The 19,055-nt window shown below is 49.0% G+C and overlaps 1 protein-coding gene across 1 annotated transcript in view; it reads right to left on the bottom strand.

The window, feature by feature from the left end:
• The window catches only part of COL4A2 (collagen type IV alpha 2 chain), a 206,245-nt gene that overhangs the window by 47,978 nt on the left and 139,212 nt on the right, over window positions 1-19,055 (bottom strand). The window contains exons 17-24 of the mRNA XM_054447359.2: window positions 17,110-17,163; window positions 16,132-16,198; window positions 13,201-13,311; window positions 12,536-12,685; window positions 5,864-5,956; window positions 4,409-4,572; window positions 1,170-1,242; window positions 972-1,078 (exon numbers count right to left, since the gene is read on the bottom strand). Coding sequence (XP_054303334.2) covers window positions 972-1,078; window positions 1,170-1,242; window positions 4,409-4,572; window positions 5,864-5,956; window positions 12,536-12,685; window positions 13,201-13,311; window positions 16,132-16,198; window positions 17,110-17,163 — 819 coding nt within the window. The remainder of the gene's footprint in view (window positions 1-971; window positions 1,079-1,169; window positions 1,243-4,408; window positions 4,573-5,863; window positions 5,957-12,535; window positions 12,686-13,200; window positions 13,312-16,131; window positions 16,199-17,109; window positions 17,164-19,055) is intronic.

Here is a 19,055-nt window from a genome sequence, read left to right as displayed (position 1 = left end):
TTTAGGACGGGCCCATTCCAATATGACCGCTCTCCCTATAAAAAAGGGACATTTGGACCCAGAGACAGACACACAGAGAGGACAGATGATGGGAAGACAGAGAGAAGACAGCTGTCTATAAGCCAAGGAATGCCAGAGCTCCTGGAAGCTGGGAGAGAGGCAGGAACAGATCCTCCCACACTGTCTCAGAAGGAACCAGCCCTGCAGACACCTTGATGTCAGCTTCCAGCCTCCAGAGCTGTGAGACCATACATTTCTGATGTCTAAGCTGCCCAGTCTGTGGCACTTTGTGACCTCAGCCCCAGGAAACCAGTACAAAGAGCTTAAGGAGGCACAGGCTTGGTGACCAGAGGGAGGAAAATGGAATCTAGAAAAAAAAGACGTGAGAAATAAGGTTGCAAGGTCCTTCTGAGAGGAGAATGCTCCAGAGCTGGCAGTGGGAAAGGCGTGGTGGCAGGAGAGGCTCAGAGGCCGGAGGGTGCGCAGGAGGGGGTCTTGTTTCCCTCCATGGCTGCCTCCCTAGCCTCTGACCCCAGCCTCCCCTGAGGAAACGAAGCTGGGGTCTCTGCAGGCTACTAGGTAGCCCCTCCTTCAACACCAGTGTGTGTTTGTTGCAAAAATGAAATTGTATATTTTATGATTTACCTTGGAAAAATAGGATTCCACCACCCATTTTAGAATATTCTACTTTTTATGCGGGGGGGAGGGTTCTTAGTCTGTTACACCAGGAGGAATATTTATTTGCTTGTTCACTTTTAAATGTTCATTTGGAGCTTGGCTTCCAACTTAATTCACAGTTTCCTAAAAAGTCTGATTTCTGCTCATTAAAAATAGAATGAGGAGAATGAGCAGCCTGTCCTATGCACAGGTTGGTTTAGTGCTCATGTCAATACTGTTTGCTTCTGGGGTGTTTAGAGAACCTGAAGGATGAAGAAGAGAGGACGGAGCTGCTGCAGTTTGTGGCTACTCACGGGAGGGCCTGGGAGGCCGGGGAATCCATCGAGCCCATCGCGGCCTGGGCTGCCATCGTCACCTTTCATCCCGGGCACACCTGGAACGCCGGGCTGTCCCCGCTCACCTGGAAAGGGCTTTGCATGTGAAGCTGCCCAGGCAGGCGCCCACAGGAAGGCTCAGTGCCCCAGCGGCCGCGTGGCCAGAGAGGAACTGACCTTTGGTCGTGATTGTTCTGGAATCTCCTTTTGCTCCTTTGGGTCCGGGAGCTCCAACGTTGCCAGGTACTCCCTGTGGAAAACAGAAAAGAAAAATGTCTTCCTCCTTTGTACTGTGAGGGCATCTGAGAAGATGGCTGGCAAGCTTTTTCATCTCACACAGCTGGCAGGCAGTCACCCGTCACCAAGCCAAGCGCCACCCAAGGAGCACTTTCTGCAATGCTGGACACGCCCCCATCCAGCTGCCCAGTGTGGAGTCACTGGCTGCAGTGGCTGTGGAGCACTGGAACTGTGGATGGTGGGACTGAGGAACTGGATGGTATCTTTTCTTTAATTTTAAATAATTACAATGTGGCCAGGCACGGTGATTCACTTCTGTAATCGCAGCACTTTGGGAGGCTGAGGTGGGCGGATCACTTGAGGTCAGGAGTTCGAGACCAGCCTGGCCAACATGGTGAAACCTTGTCTCTACTAAAAATACAAAAACTTAGCCGAGTGTGGCAGTGGAGTGTGCTGGTGCATGCCTGTAATCCCAGCTACTTGGGAGGCTGAGGCAGGAGAATCACTAGAAACCGGGAGGAGGAGGTTGCAGTGAGCCGAGATCTTGCCATTGCATTCCAGCCTAAGCGACAAAGTGAGACCCTGTCTCCAAAAATAAATAAATAAATAAATACAATGCAGTGGAAGTAGCCACAGGTGGCTGGACAGGGAAACCCAGGTCCCAGGCCCATCTTCAGTGTCCCTGGGCTCTGCCCAATGGTGCAGATGTGCAGGCACCAGCCTGGAGCAGCTGAATCATTGCCTTCGTGTCCACAGAGGCCCCAGGGATCCACGGGCTCCGTGCCTTTTGAGAAGCACTGAACTAAAAGTCAAGGTGGCTTCCTCTAAACCACAGTCGTTTAGGAGCCAAGCAGGTTAATGCAGGTATGGAGGATAAAAGTTTGTGATAATATTGAGAACAATAAATGGTATTTAATAGAAATTTGTTTCCTGCACTGAGGTTAAGATTGGGAGAAAAAGATACTTTAGAGAGAAGCTGCCTGCAGGGACTCTCAAATCGCAGCCTGGAAAATCACGTCTAGCTCTTTCCACGATGAGCAGGGTACCCGTCAGCGTTGTGTTTTCAAATGTGAGCTGTGCTAGATTTTGACATATCTTGGTTGACGCTATTTCCAAGAATATGGGAATGTGTGGAGTTGCTTTAATTAAATGGAATGTTGCAAGTAATTGGGAGTTTCCCTTCTCCTAGAAAATTCCACAGATTCTTGATTTATTTAGTGCTTTGCAACATTACTTTAGAATCTAGGAGAGTTCCTCACACACAGACCAGGCCCAATCAATCAATACATGTTGGGTACATGGATGGAGGGATGGGTTTATTGACCCACTCCTACACTTCAAGCGCCCTGCCAGACTCTGCCAGTACAAATATTAAAAACCAAAAACAACAACAAAAACAAACAAACAAACAAAAACTAACCAAAAAACTCCCAAATGGTCTCAGGTATTCCCACTGCAGTGTGGTTTCCACACACACAATCATAGAATTCAGTGCAAGACACCAGGCACAGCCAGAGGCGCGTGAACAAAAGTTCTGTGGACGTGTGTGCTTGGAAGGTTTTAGACATTTCAGGGGCACAGAATGGGGTCCATTTGGCTTCTGGGAAATATTCGGTCACTTTTTAAACAACTGAGGATCCTACTAGCTTTGCCATTGGTATGTTTGCAGTTCTCACCACATGCACTTTTTCTGAATACTAGAGCCACTTTTACTGCCATGATTCGGAGATTGTATCCTTTTTAAGCTGGGATAAAATGAGCACCTGCTATTTTTTGTGGAATTTTCCTATTTGTTTTCTGAGAAAACCTAGGGCATGGACCAGCGAGTGCCCGGGTCTCATTTTCACCTGCACAGCTCCGTGCCATGAAGCAGTTGGGAGTCATGCCGTCAGCAACACAGCTCTGCGGGGCTGCAGTTCCTTCCATGCTGTGGGCTCAGATCCGTTAAGCTTCCTTGGCCAAGTGTCCTGACCAACTGTTTTTCCTCTATTGCTGAATATGTAAAATAATGAACTTTTTGCTTTATAAATTTCCCAGAGTTCTCTTTTTAAGTTAAAAAATCAACAAAAAGTATAATTTCTTTGTCTACATCTGAAATTCACTTTGAACTCTGTGGTCAGCTAAAATCTGCCACGGAAGAAAGGTCTGCTGCAGGTGACCTTTTCATAAGGCACATAATAAAGGCCATGAGCTGATGTGTGTGGAGTCCACACCTCCACACAAGCACATGCACAGTTTAAACATCAAAAGGTCTTGCTTTTTATCAGGTGAAGGAAGCCTTCCAGCAATGCTAAACCAGTTCTTGCTAAACTTGAGAAGGCGAATATTTGATAAATAAATAATGTCCTTTACATTAAAAATGATAGCAGGCTTTTTTGAGATATAATTCATATAGCAGAAAATTCAGTTTTAAAGCATAAAATTCGGTGATTTTTAGTATTTTCACAAGGTTGTGCAACCATCGCTCTTATCTAATTCCAGAACATCTTCATTATATCAAAAAGAAACCCGATTCCCATTAAGCTGGTACTCCCCACCCCCACCCCCACCTGCGGCAGCCACCAATCGACTTCCTGTTTCTAGGTTGCCTGTGTGGACGTTTCATAAGAATAGAATCAGAGACCATGTGATAGCACGTGTCCTTCTGTGTGCGTCTCAGTCCCCACGGCATAACATGTTCCAGGTTCATCCACAGTGTGGTATGGCTCAGCACCTCGCTCCCACGTGAAGGTCAGGGCTATTCTGTGGCATAGATACTGTATAGATTTAGCTGATCCATTCATCAGGTGACGCACATTTGGATAGTTTCACCTTCTGCCTATTTTGAACAGTGCTGCTCTGAACATTGGTGTATGTGTGTTTGCGCAGACACGTGCTTTCAAGTCTGTTGGGGATACACCAGGAGTGGCATTTCTGGGTCACGTGGTGATCCACTATTGAATTCTTTCAAGAGCTGTCGGCTGCGGTTCCCACAGCAGCGCCCCTTCTCAGTCTCACCAGTGGACGTGTAGAAAGTCCGCTTTGGGGTATGTGGGTTTTTTGAATGGTTTAGCCATGCCTTGGGTCCATGAGTGTTGCTGGTCTGAAGCTGTGTAAACTTAGGAGATAAAAGGCAAGAACGGGACACCTGGGGAGGCCTCAGAGTGTCTTGCCAGCTTCATGATGAAATTGCTCCTCACCTTGAGCCCTGGGAACCCGGGGAGGCCGTGTTGGCCGGGGTCTCCTTTGTCCCCTTTCGTTCCCGGCTCCCCGTTGATGCCTGCGAAGCCCTTGGGTCCTGGCAGTCCCGGAAGACCTCTGATAGCTTCATCACCTTCTGTACATCTGCAGTCCCCAGCATCACCTGCAGAGGAAGGAGAGGAGGGCCTCCTTGTTCCGCATTCCTCTTAGTGTAGCGGAGAGACCTGGGCACCACGCTTGGTGCTTTATGGACATTGCCTGTTCTGATGGGCACTATGACCCCCATTTCTTAGATGGGAAAACTGAGGCTCAGACTAAGTGACTCAAATGTTCACTCACAGTCCCATGGGGTTCAGAATTTGACTCTGATGTTTACTAAAGGTACCGAAAAACTGGGAGCACATTCAGAGGCATAGGTTGAGTTGCGGGGAGTGTGAAGGAGGTTAAGGAATTCAGTGCTTGGAGCTGAAGATTGCCACCGCTGGGCCTGCGGGCCAAGGGCAGGAGCCGGCTCCAGGGAGCTGTCAGGGAGGGCAAGAGCCCTGGCCTCAGACGCCAAGGTCATGAAAGGTCATAGGTGAGCAGGGAAGACGTGCCTGACCTCTCTTCCTCTGTTTTGCCACAGCTGAACCCAGGGAGTTGGGCAGCAAGGCAGCACCATGCTGGCGGCAGGGGTTGGCTCCCACAGGGCAGAGAGGATGCCCAGTGGGGAGGCCCCACTTCCTCCAGATCCCGTGGAGCCTGCTCTCAGGTCACGCCCATCCACAGCGGGATGCTGAATGCACCGCACATCCCACATACGCCAAAACGGCCAGGGCGTGGTGAGTGCCAGGAAGTGCTCCCCACCTTCTGGGAGGGGAGAGCTGAGCAGGAGCACACGCTGCACCACACCAGGGCCCACAGAGCCTCACAGAGGATGGCCTCGAGCTAGGGGCAGAGTTCCTGAGGTGACTGGGAAGGGTCAGGTGCAAAGACCACCTGTTCCAAGTTCACCTCCTCATCAACGGGAAGGGAGACCCAGGCAAGCCACGTCACTCCACCGAGTCTCAGTGGGACCAGGGATGGTGACTATACCAGCACCTTGCCATGGACAGAGCTCTCTACAGACCTCTGTTACAATGCCTTGGAGCTGAGCCCTTGAGACACTACCTGAGTGCAGCCTAAGAAATAACTGTTTTCCCTTTTAACCCAGCATAGGACTCAGCATTGGGCTCACTGCTGCTAGGAAGGTCAGTGACGAGGATGGCGGATGGAGAGCAGGTGCTCAGACAGCACCGCTGGCTCCATGCGCCTCCCTCTCAGTGCCACCGCCAGGGGGACAGGAGGCTGGGAGGGACATGCAGGCTCATTTTCATCTCCAAACACGTGAGTGGGGGATGGATTTCACCTTCTGTAAGGTGAGGGACTTGGAAAGGCCAGGCTGTCCTCATCCCATCCCTCCCAGACGTTCTTACCTTTCCATCCCTTTGGTCCGCGGGCTCCAGGGGAGCCGGGAAGCCCAGGGAAGCCCACTCCTCCTTCTGCTCCTTTCAGCCCAAACAGGAAGCCTAGAGACACAACCACAGACGCAGGGCATCAGCCCCACAGATGCCTGGGGTCCCACGCAGATGCACGGCATCGGCACCATGGACACCTGGGGTCCCATGCAGACGCAGGGCATCAGCCCCACGGATGCCTGGGGTCCCACACAGACACAGGGCATCAGCCCCACGGACGCCTGGGGTCCCATACAGACGCAGGGCATCAGCCCCACGGATGCCTGGGGTCCCACGCAGACGCAGGGCATCGGCACCATGGGTGCCCGGCATCCCACCCAGTTGTGAGGCACCAGCATCAAGGATGCCCAGGGTCCCCCCCAGACACAGGGCATGGGCACCACAGAGACGCCTGGTGTCCCACCCAGCCCAGGGTGGCTTTCAGCCAAGCCTCCCCAAATGATACATAAACCCAATTTCATAAACAAAACCACATTTTTTCAAAAGAAAACTTAGACTGTTTTGTGGCGATAGCCTTCAGGGTTGGAAAGAAATGTAAGAGTCTGCAAATTTAGTTTTTCCATCAAAGGGATAACAATTATTCCTTTTGAGAAACATTGAGTCCAAAGAAAAGTTTTGATTTTTTGATCATGTAACTTGGATTCCAAGACTGCTACACACTTCTGGTTCCCCCCAAAAAAATTAAAAAAAAAAGATGAACTCAGTTTCCCATTTTGATCTTTTTCTGATATGGGAATGGGGGCACCCGTGTGCATCCCTCCAGAACACGGTTTCCTCTTTCACACCTTACATGCACACACACGGAGTGAGCATAACTAGGTGTCATGTTAATTAAAATTTGTGGCCAATCCGGATTCAGCGTGGTCAACCATGTTGGACGCCCACCACCTTCCCCTTCTAAACCTCTCCCCACTAACTCCCGCAGGGCTCAATGATCCTGGCGGGGGCATCCCTGATGGTGACGGTGCAAGAAACACGGTGCTCTTAACACCAGCAAAGTGCACACCGTCGCAGTGGAGAAGAAGAGTGCCATCTCGTGGCAGGAGGAGGGTGCGTGTCTGCAGGACACACAAGCCGCTGCTGGGGGCAGGCTCTGCAGGTGTGCCCTGCAGCAATCCGTCCTCCTCACTGTTAAATAATAGGGTCAGAGCTCCAACGGGCAAATGGCGCTCCCCCAGCAAATTAAAAGGCATGTTGCTATACACACTACACGGAACCTGAGAGGAGCAGGGGATGAGGCCATTACACACAGGAAGGTGAGAAAACTCCAACTTTAAAGAACCCAGCTATCTGCTTGGAAAAGAGCACGGGGAGTTTGCATGTCAGAGAACTGCCAGGTGAGGATAAACGTCTGTGAGAACGAGGACATGGATACTGTCCCATGCAGTTTGCTCACTGCACGTTTCCCATAGCTCATTCATTCATTCGCTCATCAAACACTTCTCCCGTGCCTATGCCGTGCCAGGCTGTGTGCGAGGTGCTGTGTGTATACAACTGGAAATGAAACCGATGGACTCTCATGGAGCTTACAGCTGAGACGTGGAGACACACATTAAACACACAATGAGGTAACACACTAATGCGGATTTTCAAATTATGGCCCGTGCTGTGAGAACAGGGGAAAAGCAGCAGAGACAGGCCCAGTGAAATGTTTTGAGGGTAGTCAGGAGAGTCCTTTCTGAGGAAGTGATGCTTAAATTAAAGCCCAAAGGATAAAAAGGAGTCCCCCAAGTGGGAAGTGGGAGGGAATGCTCCAGAGTGAGGACAGGGTTTCTAAAAGGCCCAGTAATAGGGAGAAGGCCAGCGCCCGGGGGGTGGTGAGTGAAGGGCAGATTTGCACAAAGGGAGGGGAAGAAACCGGACTTGGCTTTTACCCCGAGGGCAGTAGGAAGCCATTAAAGGGCATCAAGCAGGGAGGCTACGCAGTCTGCCATGTGGATCTGCCATGTGGAGGACAGGCTGGCGAGGGAAGGAACAGCGGGTGTCGTCCTAGCAGGCTGCGTGGGTGGTGGTGGTGGAGAGCAAGGGCACACACAGCATTGGAGCGGAGGACCCGCCAGGATTGTGAGGGAGCCAGTACAGAATGGGGGAGGTATGCAGAGCAGCCCAGGGCTCTGCTGGAGCTCCCGGGTTTGCGCAGAGGGGTGAGGACCAAGGGAGAGGCCCGCGGGGTGGCAGGGGGTGGGGAAGGAGGAGGCCCAGAGCTCCATTTTGGACATGGAGAGCTTGAGGCATTTGTGAGACACGTGTGTAGGGTTGACTGTGTCGAGTTAAGGGTTTCTGTTAGTAGCTCAGAACACAGAACAGGGCCGGAGAGGAAATGAGCGAGTGACCAGCACACACTGCATGTACTTTCATGTGGAGGACGAGTTCATCCAGCTGGGGAGTGCAGGGAGGGGCAGGGACTTCAGGGAGAGATGTCGCGGGGGCAGTGGGATTTCCCAGGAGTGGAGGGGAGAAGACAGCGTCTTCAGGAGGAGAGGCAGCCGCACCCTGCGCTGCTGGGGACAAAGGGTGACTGGTGACCAGGTCAGCTGCTGTGTCTGGTCAGTTGTGGACTTTGTGAGCTTTGCTCTATGTCTCCAAGCTCTCCCTCTGTGTGATGAGACGTGCAGTGTCACAGGTAGATAAATTTAACCACACACACTTCAGAGACGTCAGCATTGTCAATCTGAGACACGTCATTCATTCAGGACAAAGAGACTGTGGGCGCTCCTTACAATGGAAGCATTGGATGCTTTGCAAATTTAGCCCCAAAGGCACACAGTGGCTCTCTGAAGGTGACAGCCTTCCTCTGCTCCCTGCTGCTCTCCTTTTCTCTAATATATTAGTCATTTTAAATAAGTCCTATAGAATAGCAGTGTGCCTCTTAGATGTCTGCAACATGATTTCCACAAAGAGCCCCTGGCCAAACAAGCCAGGCCTATTCTGACTTTTTCTACGTGGAACAGGACTTCCCAGAACTCAATTCAGCTAACTGAACTAGAACGGGGGGAAGCAAAATATTTCACCCAGAAAGAAAACCGTCTTCATGGTTTGATTTTACTGCAGCTGCAAAAGACTAAAAATTCTGGTTTTCATCAGTAGCAACCTATAAAACAGTTAACAAGAGAGGAATCTAACAATTTCATCCCAGGGGAAAAGTCAGAGAACTCCATGGGAATCAAGGTCATTCCTACTAAACTACAACCACACACACATTTTCTAACGGCCATTATGGTGCACTACTTTTTGTATAAGAACTTGCTTTAAAAATGCTGATTTGGAAACCATGTGTCTCACAGGGGTAATATATATAATTAGAGGACTTAAGTTGTATGCTTTTAAAATTTTTAGCTGCTGGTAAAATGGTATCAGATCAGACACTGATCTGATACCATTCATTTTATTATTTTCCTCATCAGCCCACAATACAGATCAGAAATTAAATTGTTCACAGTTGACTTATGCTAGTAAACCACAGATTTACTAAGCAAGACTTGAAAAGCAAGATGGCATATGCTTGTGACTTTATCAAAATGGAATTTAGTTACAGGAATAATGGCAATGTTAGCCTTTGATCACAGTTCTTTAAAGCGGATTTTTTTTCTTTTTTTAAATTGAGATGGAGTTTTGCTCTTGTTGCCCAGGCTGGAGTGCAAAGGTGCGATCTTGGCTCACTGCAACCTCCGCCTCCCGGATTCAAGTGATTCTCCTGCCTCAGCCTCCCGAGTAACTGGGATTACAGGCATGCACCCCCGCACCTGGCTAATTTTGTATTTTTAGTAGAGATGGGGTTTCACCATGTTGGTCAGGCTGGTCTCCAACTCCTGACCTCAGGTGATCGGCCCACCTCGGCTTCCCAAAGCGCTGGGATTACAGGTGTGAGCCACCATGCTTGGCCATTAAAGTGGAATATTTGTATGCTTTTGTTTTTAACATGTCATGTTCTGCTCCAGAAAAAGAAAACTCAAAAGATACCATTTGCTTAGGAAATATAATGCTCATAGAAACCTAGCTCTTATCACAGCAGTCCAGGATAATAAAAAAAATTAAAGGCCAGGTGTGGTGATTCACACCTGTAATCCCAGCAGTCTGGGAGGCCGAGGTGGGCAGATCACCTGAGCTCAGGAGTTCTAGACCAGCCTGGGCAACATAGTGAAACCCCCTTCTCTACCAAAATTACAAAATTAGCCAGGTGTGGTGGTGGTGCATGCCTGTAATCCCAGCTGCTCAAGAGGCTGAGGTGGGAAGATCACTTGATCCCACAAGGTGGAGGTTGCAGTGAGCAGAGATCATATTACTGCACTCCAGCCTGGGATACAGAGTGAGACCCTGTCTCAAAATAAATAAATAAATAAATAAATAAATAAATAAAAAATAAAGTTCACACTGTTCAGACTCTTTGGCAGGTTCATGATCCAGGGAAATATCTGCACCTAAAAATTTTCAAAATAATGTGGGAATATGTGGGTTTTCTAATTGAAGAAAAATTGGGAAAGTAGAAAGCATATTAAGTTAAAATTTTACTTCACAATATAAAACAGACACAGAGAAGTGACTACTACTTTTTAAATAGAAGATACTGCCTCTAATAACTTCAATGATTTTCCTTCTAGATATGTCAAAGAGAAGTAATCCTCCAAAAACAATTAAAACAGAGACTTTGGGCCGGGTGCGGTGGCTCACGTCTGTAATCCCAGCACTTTGGGAGGCTGAGGTGGGTGGATCACGAGATCAGGAGATTGAGACCATCCTGGCTAACACGGTGAAACCCCATCTCTGTTAAAAATACAAAAAATTAGCCGGGCGTGGTGGCGGGTGCCTGTGATCCCAGCTACTTGGGAGGCTGAGGCAGGAGAATGGAATGAACCCGGGAGGCGGAGCTTGCAGTGAGCCGAGATAGCGCCACTGCAGTCCAGCCTGGGCGAAAGAGCGAGACTCTGTCTCAAAACAAACAAACACACAAACAAACAAAAAAACAGAGACTTTGAATTTGACCTGTGACTGAAACCAAACAGTGTCCATTAGCAAACATGGTGTTTTTCCTCCCCGAAGGTAGGTGGCTATAAGAGATTATTAGGGGCAATGTCAGGGAATTTAAAGTAAACTACTTTGGAAAGAAGAGGCTGTTAATTTTTGGTCAACGTCACACAGAAAGAGACTATGACCTCTTATTTTCTCCCAATGTCTCCTATATTCACTCTTGTGAGAGAATGAAATATTCCTATTAGGCATTTCACAACATCGAAAGCAGGGGTGTCCAATCTTTTGGCTTCTCTGGGCCACATTGGAAGAAGAATTGTCTTGGGCCACACATAAAATACACTAACACTAATGTTAGCTGGTGATACGGTTAGGTTTTGTGTCCCCACTGAAATCTCATCTTGAGTTGTAGTTCCCATAATCCCCAGATGTCATGGTGGGGACCTGGTTCATGGGAGGTAACTGAATCATGGAGGCGGTTTCCACCATGCTGTTGTCACGATAGTGAGGGAGTTCTCACGAGATCTGATAGTTTTATAAGGAGCTTTTCCCCTCTTCACTCCTCACTTCTCCTTCCTGATGCCATGAAGAAGGACATGTTTGCTTCCCCCCTGCCATGACTGTAAATTTCCTGAGGCCTCCCGAGCCCAGCAGAACTGTGAGTCAATTAAACCTCTTTCCTTTAATAAGTTACCCAGTCTTGGGTATGTTCTTATAGCAGCGTGAGAACGGACTAATACAGCTGATTAGCTTAAAAAAATTGTAAAAATGTTTTTAAAAAGTTTATGAATTTTGTTGGGCTGTATCTGAAGCCGTCCTGGGCCGCATGTGGCCCGTGGGTTGGACAAGCTTGGTCTTTAAAGCATAATTCTCTGAATGCTGAAGCTGAAAGAACAGCCTTTTCTGACAGCAAGCTCCAGGTGGGACTGCATGTTTCCCCGCTGCCTGAGACAGGTCATTCTCAACTCAAGCTGAGTCACCTAACGTTATAACCTGAAAGAGCATCTTTGCTGACTCAGGGATGCACTACCGTGTGGCAGGTGGGTCCACGCTCCTGTGCCTGCCGGCTTTATTGACTTTCATGGGCATTTGTCTGGGCCTTGGCCGATGGCTGTCACTTATTTTTGCAGATAATGCAGCCATCTCTTTTTGTCACCAGCTACTCTCACCTGTTCAGCTGTAGTTTTGGCTGTGCACGGGCTGAGAAGGCAGATTATCAAGGTGGCTTAAACGTGCTGGAGTAACAGAGGAGAGAGGCTGCCGGTCAAGGGTGAGGCCCTCACCCTGGATTAGGTTTGTGGAATATATCACCCTGACACAGAGGCAGCAATGTCAGCTCACATCTGTTTCCAGACTGCGCAGCTCAGATGTTTTGCTGAAGGATGGATTTCACCGAAGCTGCCGCAACTAACCTCACTGTGTGGCATCCACGGGGCTGTGATACTCACAGGCTTACAGGGCTTCAGCTTCCATCCGCAGCTTCTGCATGGACCCCAGAGAGCACCCACCACACCCTAATCTACCTGGATCCACTGCACCCTAATCACCAGCTTACTGGATTCGTTCCCAGAGTCATTCAGCAGAGAATCCCAAATGACATCTGGCTGGGACCGGCCTTCATCTGAACATTAGGATACACCCTCCCTTTTGTTTTCCTCTACTCACCATCAGGTCCAGGTGGTCCAGGGAGCCCGGGGGGTCCTGGAGGCCCTCGCTTTCCATCAGGTCCAGGTGGGCCCCCGTAGAGCGCAGGGATGCCGGGCTCTCCGATGAAGCCCTTGGGTCCCATCTCACCCGGCAGGCCTCTCCTCTGATCTGAAACCAAACAGCATTCACCTGCAGCGCGAGTCTCCCATATCACACTGCTGCCTTTGTGTTCGTGTCCAGAGGGGCCCACTGGTGCACTAGCGGGCTTCATGGCCCCGTCAATATCTCCGATGGGTAGAAGCCATTGGTATAGTTCATTATCGTTTTTCAACATTAAAAACACCCCTCTCCTTGCCCCTCAAATAATGGCTTGATAGTTGTGATCAACACTGGGCAACGACACCTGATGATTCTCCATGCTCCTCCCAACCCACAGGTGGAAGCATGCCAGTTACTCATCGTGGCACCATCTAACCTAGTTGGGGAGTTACTGTCATACGTGCGAGGGTTCTGTGAAGGTGTCCAAAGCATGTGTGCGGGGCTCCTTAGAGTTGCTAAGACTAGTCAGTGGGGAAAAGTAACAACGACATAGCCACGTCGTCAACGAAGGCTCACTTGTGTGTGCTAGGACCTGAGCGCAGGTGCTTTGGGTCTCCGGTGTTGATATTATGAAGCCACATTACCTCCATCTCCGATGGAGAGGCCAGGGGGGCCTGGGAGGCCCGGGTCTCCTGGCTCACCCTGGCTTCCTGGCTCCCCTTGGGCCCCTGGGAATCCCGGGTCACCTCTGGCACCTGGAAGAGAAACAAGTCCCACAGTAAGAACAAGACCGTGGTCTACGGATCGCAGCTGGCGTTCGCTTTTTCACTGACTACATATTTACCAAATGCTCCATATGCTGTATGCGGCCTGATGAGGAGTTAAGATGATTAATACACGGGGTGGTCTCTCTTTTTAAGGGGCTCATTCGCCAGCAGGGGAACAGGATTAGTGAAAACCGGGTGAGGAAGTAGGTGAGTCCAAAGCTCGAATAAAGAAGGAACTAATGTGGTTGCCAATTTTGCTGGAGGCCTGGGAGCGAGGAGGCCTCACTTCCCTCTGCACCCCACTCTGCCCCTCTGCCCCAGCTTTAACCCTATTAGGCTCTTTTTCTCATCCCTGTCTGATGGATGAATAACAAAATTTGGCTTTTAAAAACTTTCACCCCTGAACAAACAAAGACAAAGTGGCATGGCTATGTTCCTTTGCTGTGAAAATAGCAACGCTTTACTGTAGAACACATTTTTTTTCTAGACTATAATTGGGAAAGATGGGAAGAAAGAGAAGAAAATAGGACTTTTTATCATGTAGGCATTAGGAATTTCTAGGAAAGCTTTCACTCTGCATGTCATCTTACGAAGTTCCTTAAAATAAGGAGAGGGCTTCCTGGGCGTCACACTGAAGTCGCACGTGCAAAGGACAGAAGGCCTGACTTCCGTGTATGGCGTCTCCTGCTCGGGCAGCTGCATGCTGAGTGTGCACAGGGCTGCGCTCCGCAGCCAGAGGCCCTGGGCCTGAATCTGGCTCCTCCACTTAAACACAACCCTGGGCAAGGAACTCAACTGCCCTGCGCTTCTATCTCTCCCTCAGTAAATGGAGCCAAGTCCATCTCCACCTCACAGGGTCACCCAGAGGGGTAAACACACTGAAAAGTACAACTAGGACAACTTGGAGCATCGCCTGGCACACAGTGTGACCTACACATCTGTTAGCCACTGTTATGATTCCATAACGAGACAAAATTGAAAGCTACAGACCTTCTCACTTGTTTGGAAGAAGAGCAAGATTACTTTTATTTCTAGGTACCTTGGAATCATTTCTTTTAATACAAATGCCTCTCTCCTTTTTGCCTTTTGACAAGTTCATGCAATGTTACCTTGAAAAAGATACATTTACTGCCTCTTTTCCCTGAGGGAATCTGCTGGTTAGTCAACCTTTGACTTTAAGAAACCCTGGAATGCAAGTCAGTCACATTCCAGCTCACCAATAACTCGGGAATGTTGTCCAGTAGAAAAGGCGGCAGGCAACCTCCGCATTTCTGAATCCGCTTGTGGGAAAAAGTGAATTTTGAAAGCACCCGCTTTTGCAGTGTGATTTCTAGGAATATAGTGCAGTGAGAAGGGAGGGGTTGGTGAGAGTTGGGTTCTCAGTCAGCAACATTTTTAAAAAATGCACAAGAAACATCGCCAGCATTAACTTAAAAATTATGTTCCTAAAATCTCAAAGAGAATATTTCCTTTTTACCAAAATTATTCATAATGAGTCAAGTCAAAGTGGGCTCATGGCCCTTTTTAGTGGGTCTCGGGTTTGGTAGCCAGGTGTGCACCATGGATGAGGCAGGAAATGCCAGCTTCATAGTTACAGGCATCACGGAAGCTGAGCATGGATTTCAAAATATCCCCATTCATGGCTCCACGCCTCCCCAGACAGACATCTCAGGGGCTCCTCGAGGCACTGCCCGTGGCCCTGTTCTGTCCTGTGTTTCGATCAGCATTGGATGAAGACATGCAAAGCCATTATCAAACTGACAGAGGGCTCGCATCTAAGCAAGGAGGTGAATTCTTGACACCTAGGCTTAGAGGACAAGGAGACCAGGTGAACTGCTGAGTTCAAGAGGTAAACACCAGAGCATCTGTATTTAAAAAACCCTACCCTTCACAATGCCTGTCTGATGTATGTTTCGACATGTCGTTCACTCACACAGTCAGGAGTTTGCTGAGCTCCAACTCTGTGCCTGTCCTGTTCCAGGCATTGGGAATACAGCAGTGAACAAGACAGGCTGAAATGTCTGTCCTCACGGAGCTGACTATAACATGGGCCAATGATCCGCAAAGATATATATGCACGATTATTAGGAGGAAGATCTCGAAACATTTTTTTTTAACCTAGAAGGATGCGCATTCTACAAGGTTCAGAGCCAAGTGCTCTAGTTGCAGGACTAGGATCAGATTTCCATATGATCTTGCCAATTTGGAAGGCTGAGCCTTAATAACAAGATGAGCTTTAGTGACAACATGTGAAGTCCTTCGTTTACACTCCAAGGTCAACTGTGACAGTGGGGAGTGGTTGCTATGTGTAAATACCTGGGAATTTAGTTGCCTTGAAGCCTGAAAGCATGTGACTGTTCACTGGTTATGAGTTATGATCAATTCCAGGTGTCCGGCTGGCAAGCAGAGGGCTTAAGAACCTTGGTACATTTGGAGAAAAAATCTGAAGGTGGCTGGGGCTGCTGCCCCTGGATTTCTTTACCGATAGTCCAGACGGCAGAACTAGAACTCTACAAGTTAAGCAGAAATGAAAGAATTCCCCAACGGAGGGGACTTCTCACGTGTAGGTGGTGAGGACTGTCTCAGGCACAGGCAACATGAAGGTCTCTCCGTCATACATTTAAGCATGAGGGAAATTGTACATGAAGTTATGTTCTAAATTTCATGTTTTTAAAATTTTTATTATTATTATACTTTAAGTTTTAAGGTTGCTTAGAAAATCTGTCTTGAAAGTTCACAGCTCTGTGTCCCTAACAGGAGAGAATGTGTACGTGATGCTGAACTATGCAGGTGAAATTGTTCACACACCTTTTGCTAGGGAAGGGTGAGGGGAGTAGGCAGGTGGTCCAGGGGGCCCTGGGTCTCCGGCTTCTCCCTAGAGAAAGAAAAGAGAAAAATAGGATGTGAGAATAGCCTTTTGGAGTTTTTGACAGTACACATATTTCCAAAGAAACCCGAGCGTGGACCGTCAGGCTGGCAGAGCAACTATTTCAACCAGTGGAACCACAGACAGTGCCTGGGGCAGCATCCCCATGCTAGGGTGGCAGAGCCTGGCATCCCAGCCACCAGCCACAGGTGCCCAAAGAGAACAAGACAGGCAGGGGCTCATCTCATTTTGAAATCCTTGTCGAATGCCAGGAGACTGTGCTTTCTGTAGTTCAGACTATTACATTTTGGGTAGTGATAGCCGAGCCGCCTGGCGAGGGTGGGCTGGGAGATGATGCGGCCGCAGGACCCCCGTGGAGCGCCATCTGTGTCGTAAGGCAGCATTTGTCATAAGGCAGCATCCCACGCACCACCTTCACCTCTATGAGCCTCATCCGGCTCAGAAGTCCTCTCCAGATGTCCCCTCACCCAGGTTCCCCACGGGTGAGTTCCCCTCTCAGCTGGACGAGCAGCACCCACCTGGTCCTCCAGCTAATGGTTTCCCCTCCCTGCAAGCCCAGGAATTACTCACACAAGCCGCATCCTCCCTTGGAAACCAGGGGCACCTCACCCTCTTGTTACTACAAAGCCTGCCTTCCCCAGGCCTGCTGGCTCCCTCTGTGCCTGAGCACACCCCTGCATGGCCCTGAGTGGCAAGCGGCACCCTTCTCCCCAGCTGGGAGCACATGTGGCTCATAGGTCACCATCCACCTCGTCTGTCCAGTGTCAGAGGCCATGTATTTGGGGATCTCGTACTTTTTAGGGCAGGGGATGCCTCCACAGGACACCATCAGGAGGGGGTAAGGCCAGCCAGGGTGGGCGAGACACCATAAGTGGCAAAGACATGAGAAACAGGCTCACCTTGGGTCCCCGGGGTCCATCAGGGCCTTGATAGCCATCCAGGCCTCGGCTTCCCTACAAGAAAGATATTTGCTTTTAATTTTTGTCTCTGATGTATAACTCCAGAAAGTGACCGCAATAGCATTATTGTATCTCATAAAATTAACAACAGTTCATTAAAGTCATGTATTAACCCAGTCTGTGTTCAATTTTCCCTGACTTTTGTCCCAAAAGTGTCTTTTTAAGGTTGCTTTGCTTGAACCAGGAGCCAAAAAAGTCCAAATATAACACTTGGCTGCTATGTATCTGAATTCTCATTTAATTTACAATAGTCCCTTCTTCCTTTCTATGTTTTTAGTATCATTTTGTGGTTGTTGAAGATACTGGGTTATCTGTGCTGTGGACGTTCTGTGTGGTGGGCTGTAGTCAGTCTCACCCCCGTGGTGTTGTACAATCTGTTCTTCTAACCCTATGTTTCCTCCACGTGAGTCATTAGGGCTGGAGGCTGCCCTAGGTGCAGGTTCCCCTTTTCAGCAGGGATCGTTTGCGGAGGATGCTGGGCACCTCTTCACCTACAGAAGGTACGAGTGCCGGGTTGCTTTTATGACTGGTCAGTGGGGTCAGGTGTTGACAACCTGAACCAACTGTTGAAACTCTCCCCCAGGGTGGGTTTTGAAAATCTTCATTTAGTACCAAAATAGATGCATTAAGGTTTCTTAAGTTAGAGTTTTTTTCTCTTCATTAAAAAAAATCTCTGCTGGGTGTGGTGGCTCCCGCCTGTAATCCCAGCACTTCGGGAGGCCAAGGTGGGAGGATCACTTGAGCCTAGGAGTTTGAGACCAACTTGGGAAACATAGTGAAACCCTGTCTCTACAAAAAATACATAATGTAACCGGGCATGGTGGCATGCACCTGCAGTCCCAGCTACTTGGGAGGCAGAGGTGGGAGGATCGCTTGAACCCAGGAGTTTGAGGTTGCAGTGAGCTGTGATGGTGCCACTGCACTCCAGCCTGGGCAACAGAGCAAGACCCTGTTTCAAAAGCAAAAACAAAAACAGAAAACAACTATAACACTAAGTTTTGTTTTCTCATTCCCTTGAACATTGTTTGAAAGAAAAAGTTTATCATTGAGTCATATCATGACATATCTGGACAGAAGAGTAAAAGCTCTCTAAAAATCTAGCAATGTATTCCCTCTTTTAAAGAATATGCATGGTTCAGCTCCCAAAATTCAGAATGCCAGACGCCACAGGTATAAGAAAGGTCCATTCTCTGATTACTTTCGAGGTTATCTTGATACCCAGGAGCAGGTGCACTGAAAGTCATGTTGTTTAGACTGAACTGAGATGGGCTTCACTTTGTGTGTTTTGTTGTGGTCCTGTGGTTTGGACCCGGACTTTCTCTCACGCTAGGTGGAGCTGAAGACTCAAAAGTAAAGACAAACTTCTGTGATTTTAAAAATGAGGTCCTGTTTAGAGGCCACGTCATGAGAAAAGCTAAGAATCCTCAAGTACTTGCCATGACAGGAGCTGGCAGCTGGACACTCAGTGGGAGCCGTGAGCACAGCCACAGACTGGCCAGCTCAGAGGGTACCCTGGAATTTGTCAAATCTGAGCTTCACTCTGGGCCACGAGCATCACACACCCATGCTGTGGCATCCTCAGCAAACAAAACAAGCACCCCAGACACCACGTGTCGCCATCTCTGTTGAAGGGTCCAAGACAGCATGGGCACTTTGAGCCATCTGAAATGCACTGGGCATTATAGAAAACCCATTGGGGAAGGGGGACAACTTAAGGAGCACTCAAGATTCCTCTGAGGCAGCTGGAACCCCAAGAGCCAAAGCAATGAGCTAGAAGTTCCCAGGGGAGTTCCCAGCGGCAGGTCAATAGGTCAACTGACTCGGGGGAGGCTGAGGGTTATGCACGACTTAAGGAGAAAATGCACCCTCAGGGTTCATCTGAGACC

This window comes from Pongo pygmaeus, chromosome 14 (genome assembly GCF_028885625.2).
Source record: "Pongo pygmaeus isolate AG05252 chromosome 14, NHGRI_mPonPyg2-v2.0_pri, whole genome shotgun sequence".
NCBI classification, from domain to species: domain Eukaryota; kingdom Metazoa; phylum Chordata; class Mammalia; order Primates; family Hominidae; genus Pongo; species Pongo pygmaeus.
This window is presented reverse-complemented; position numbering and strand designations above follow the sequence as displayed.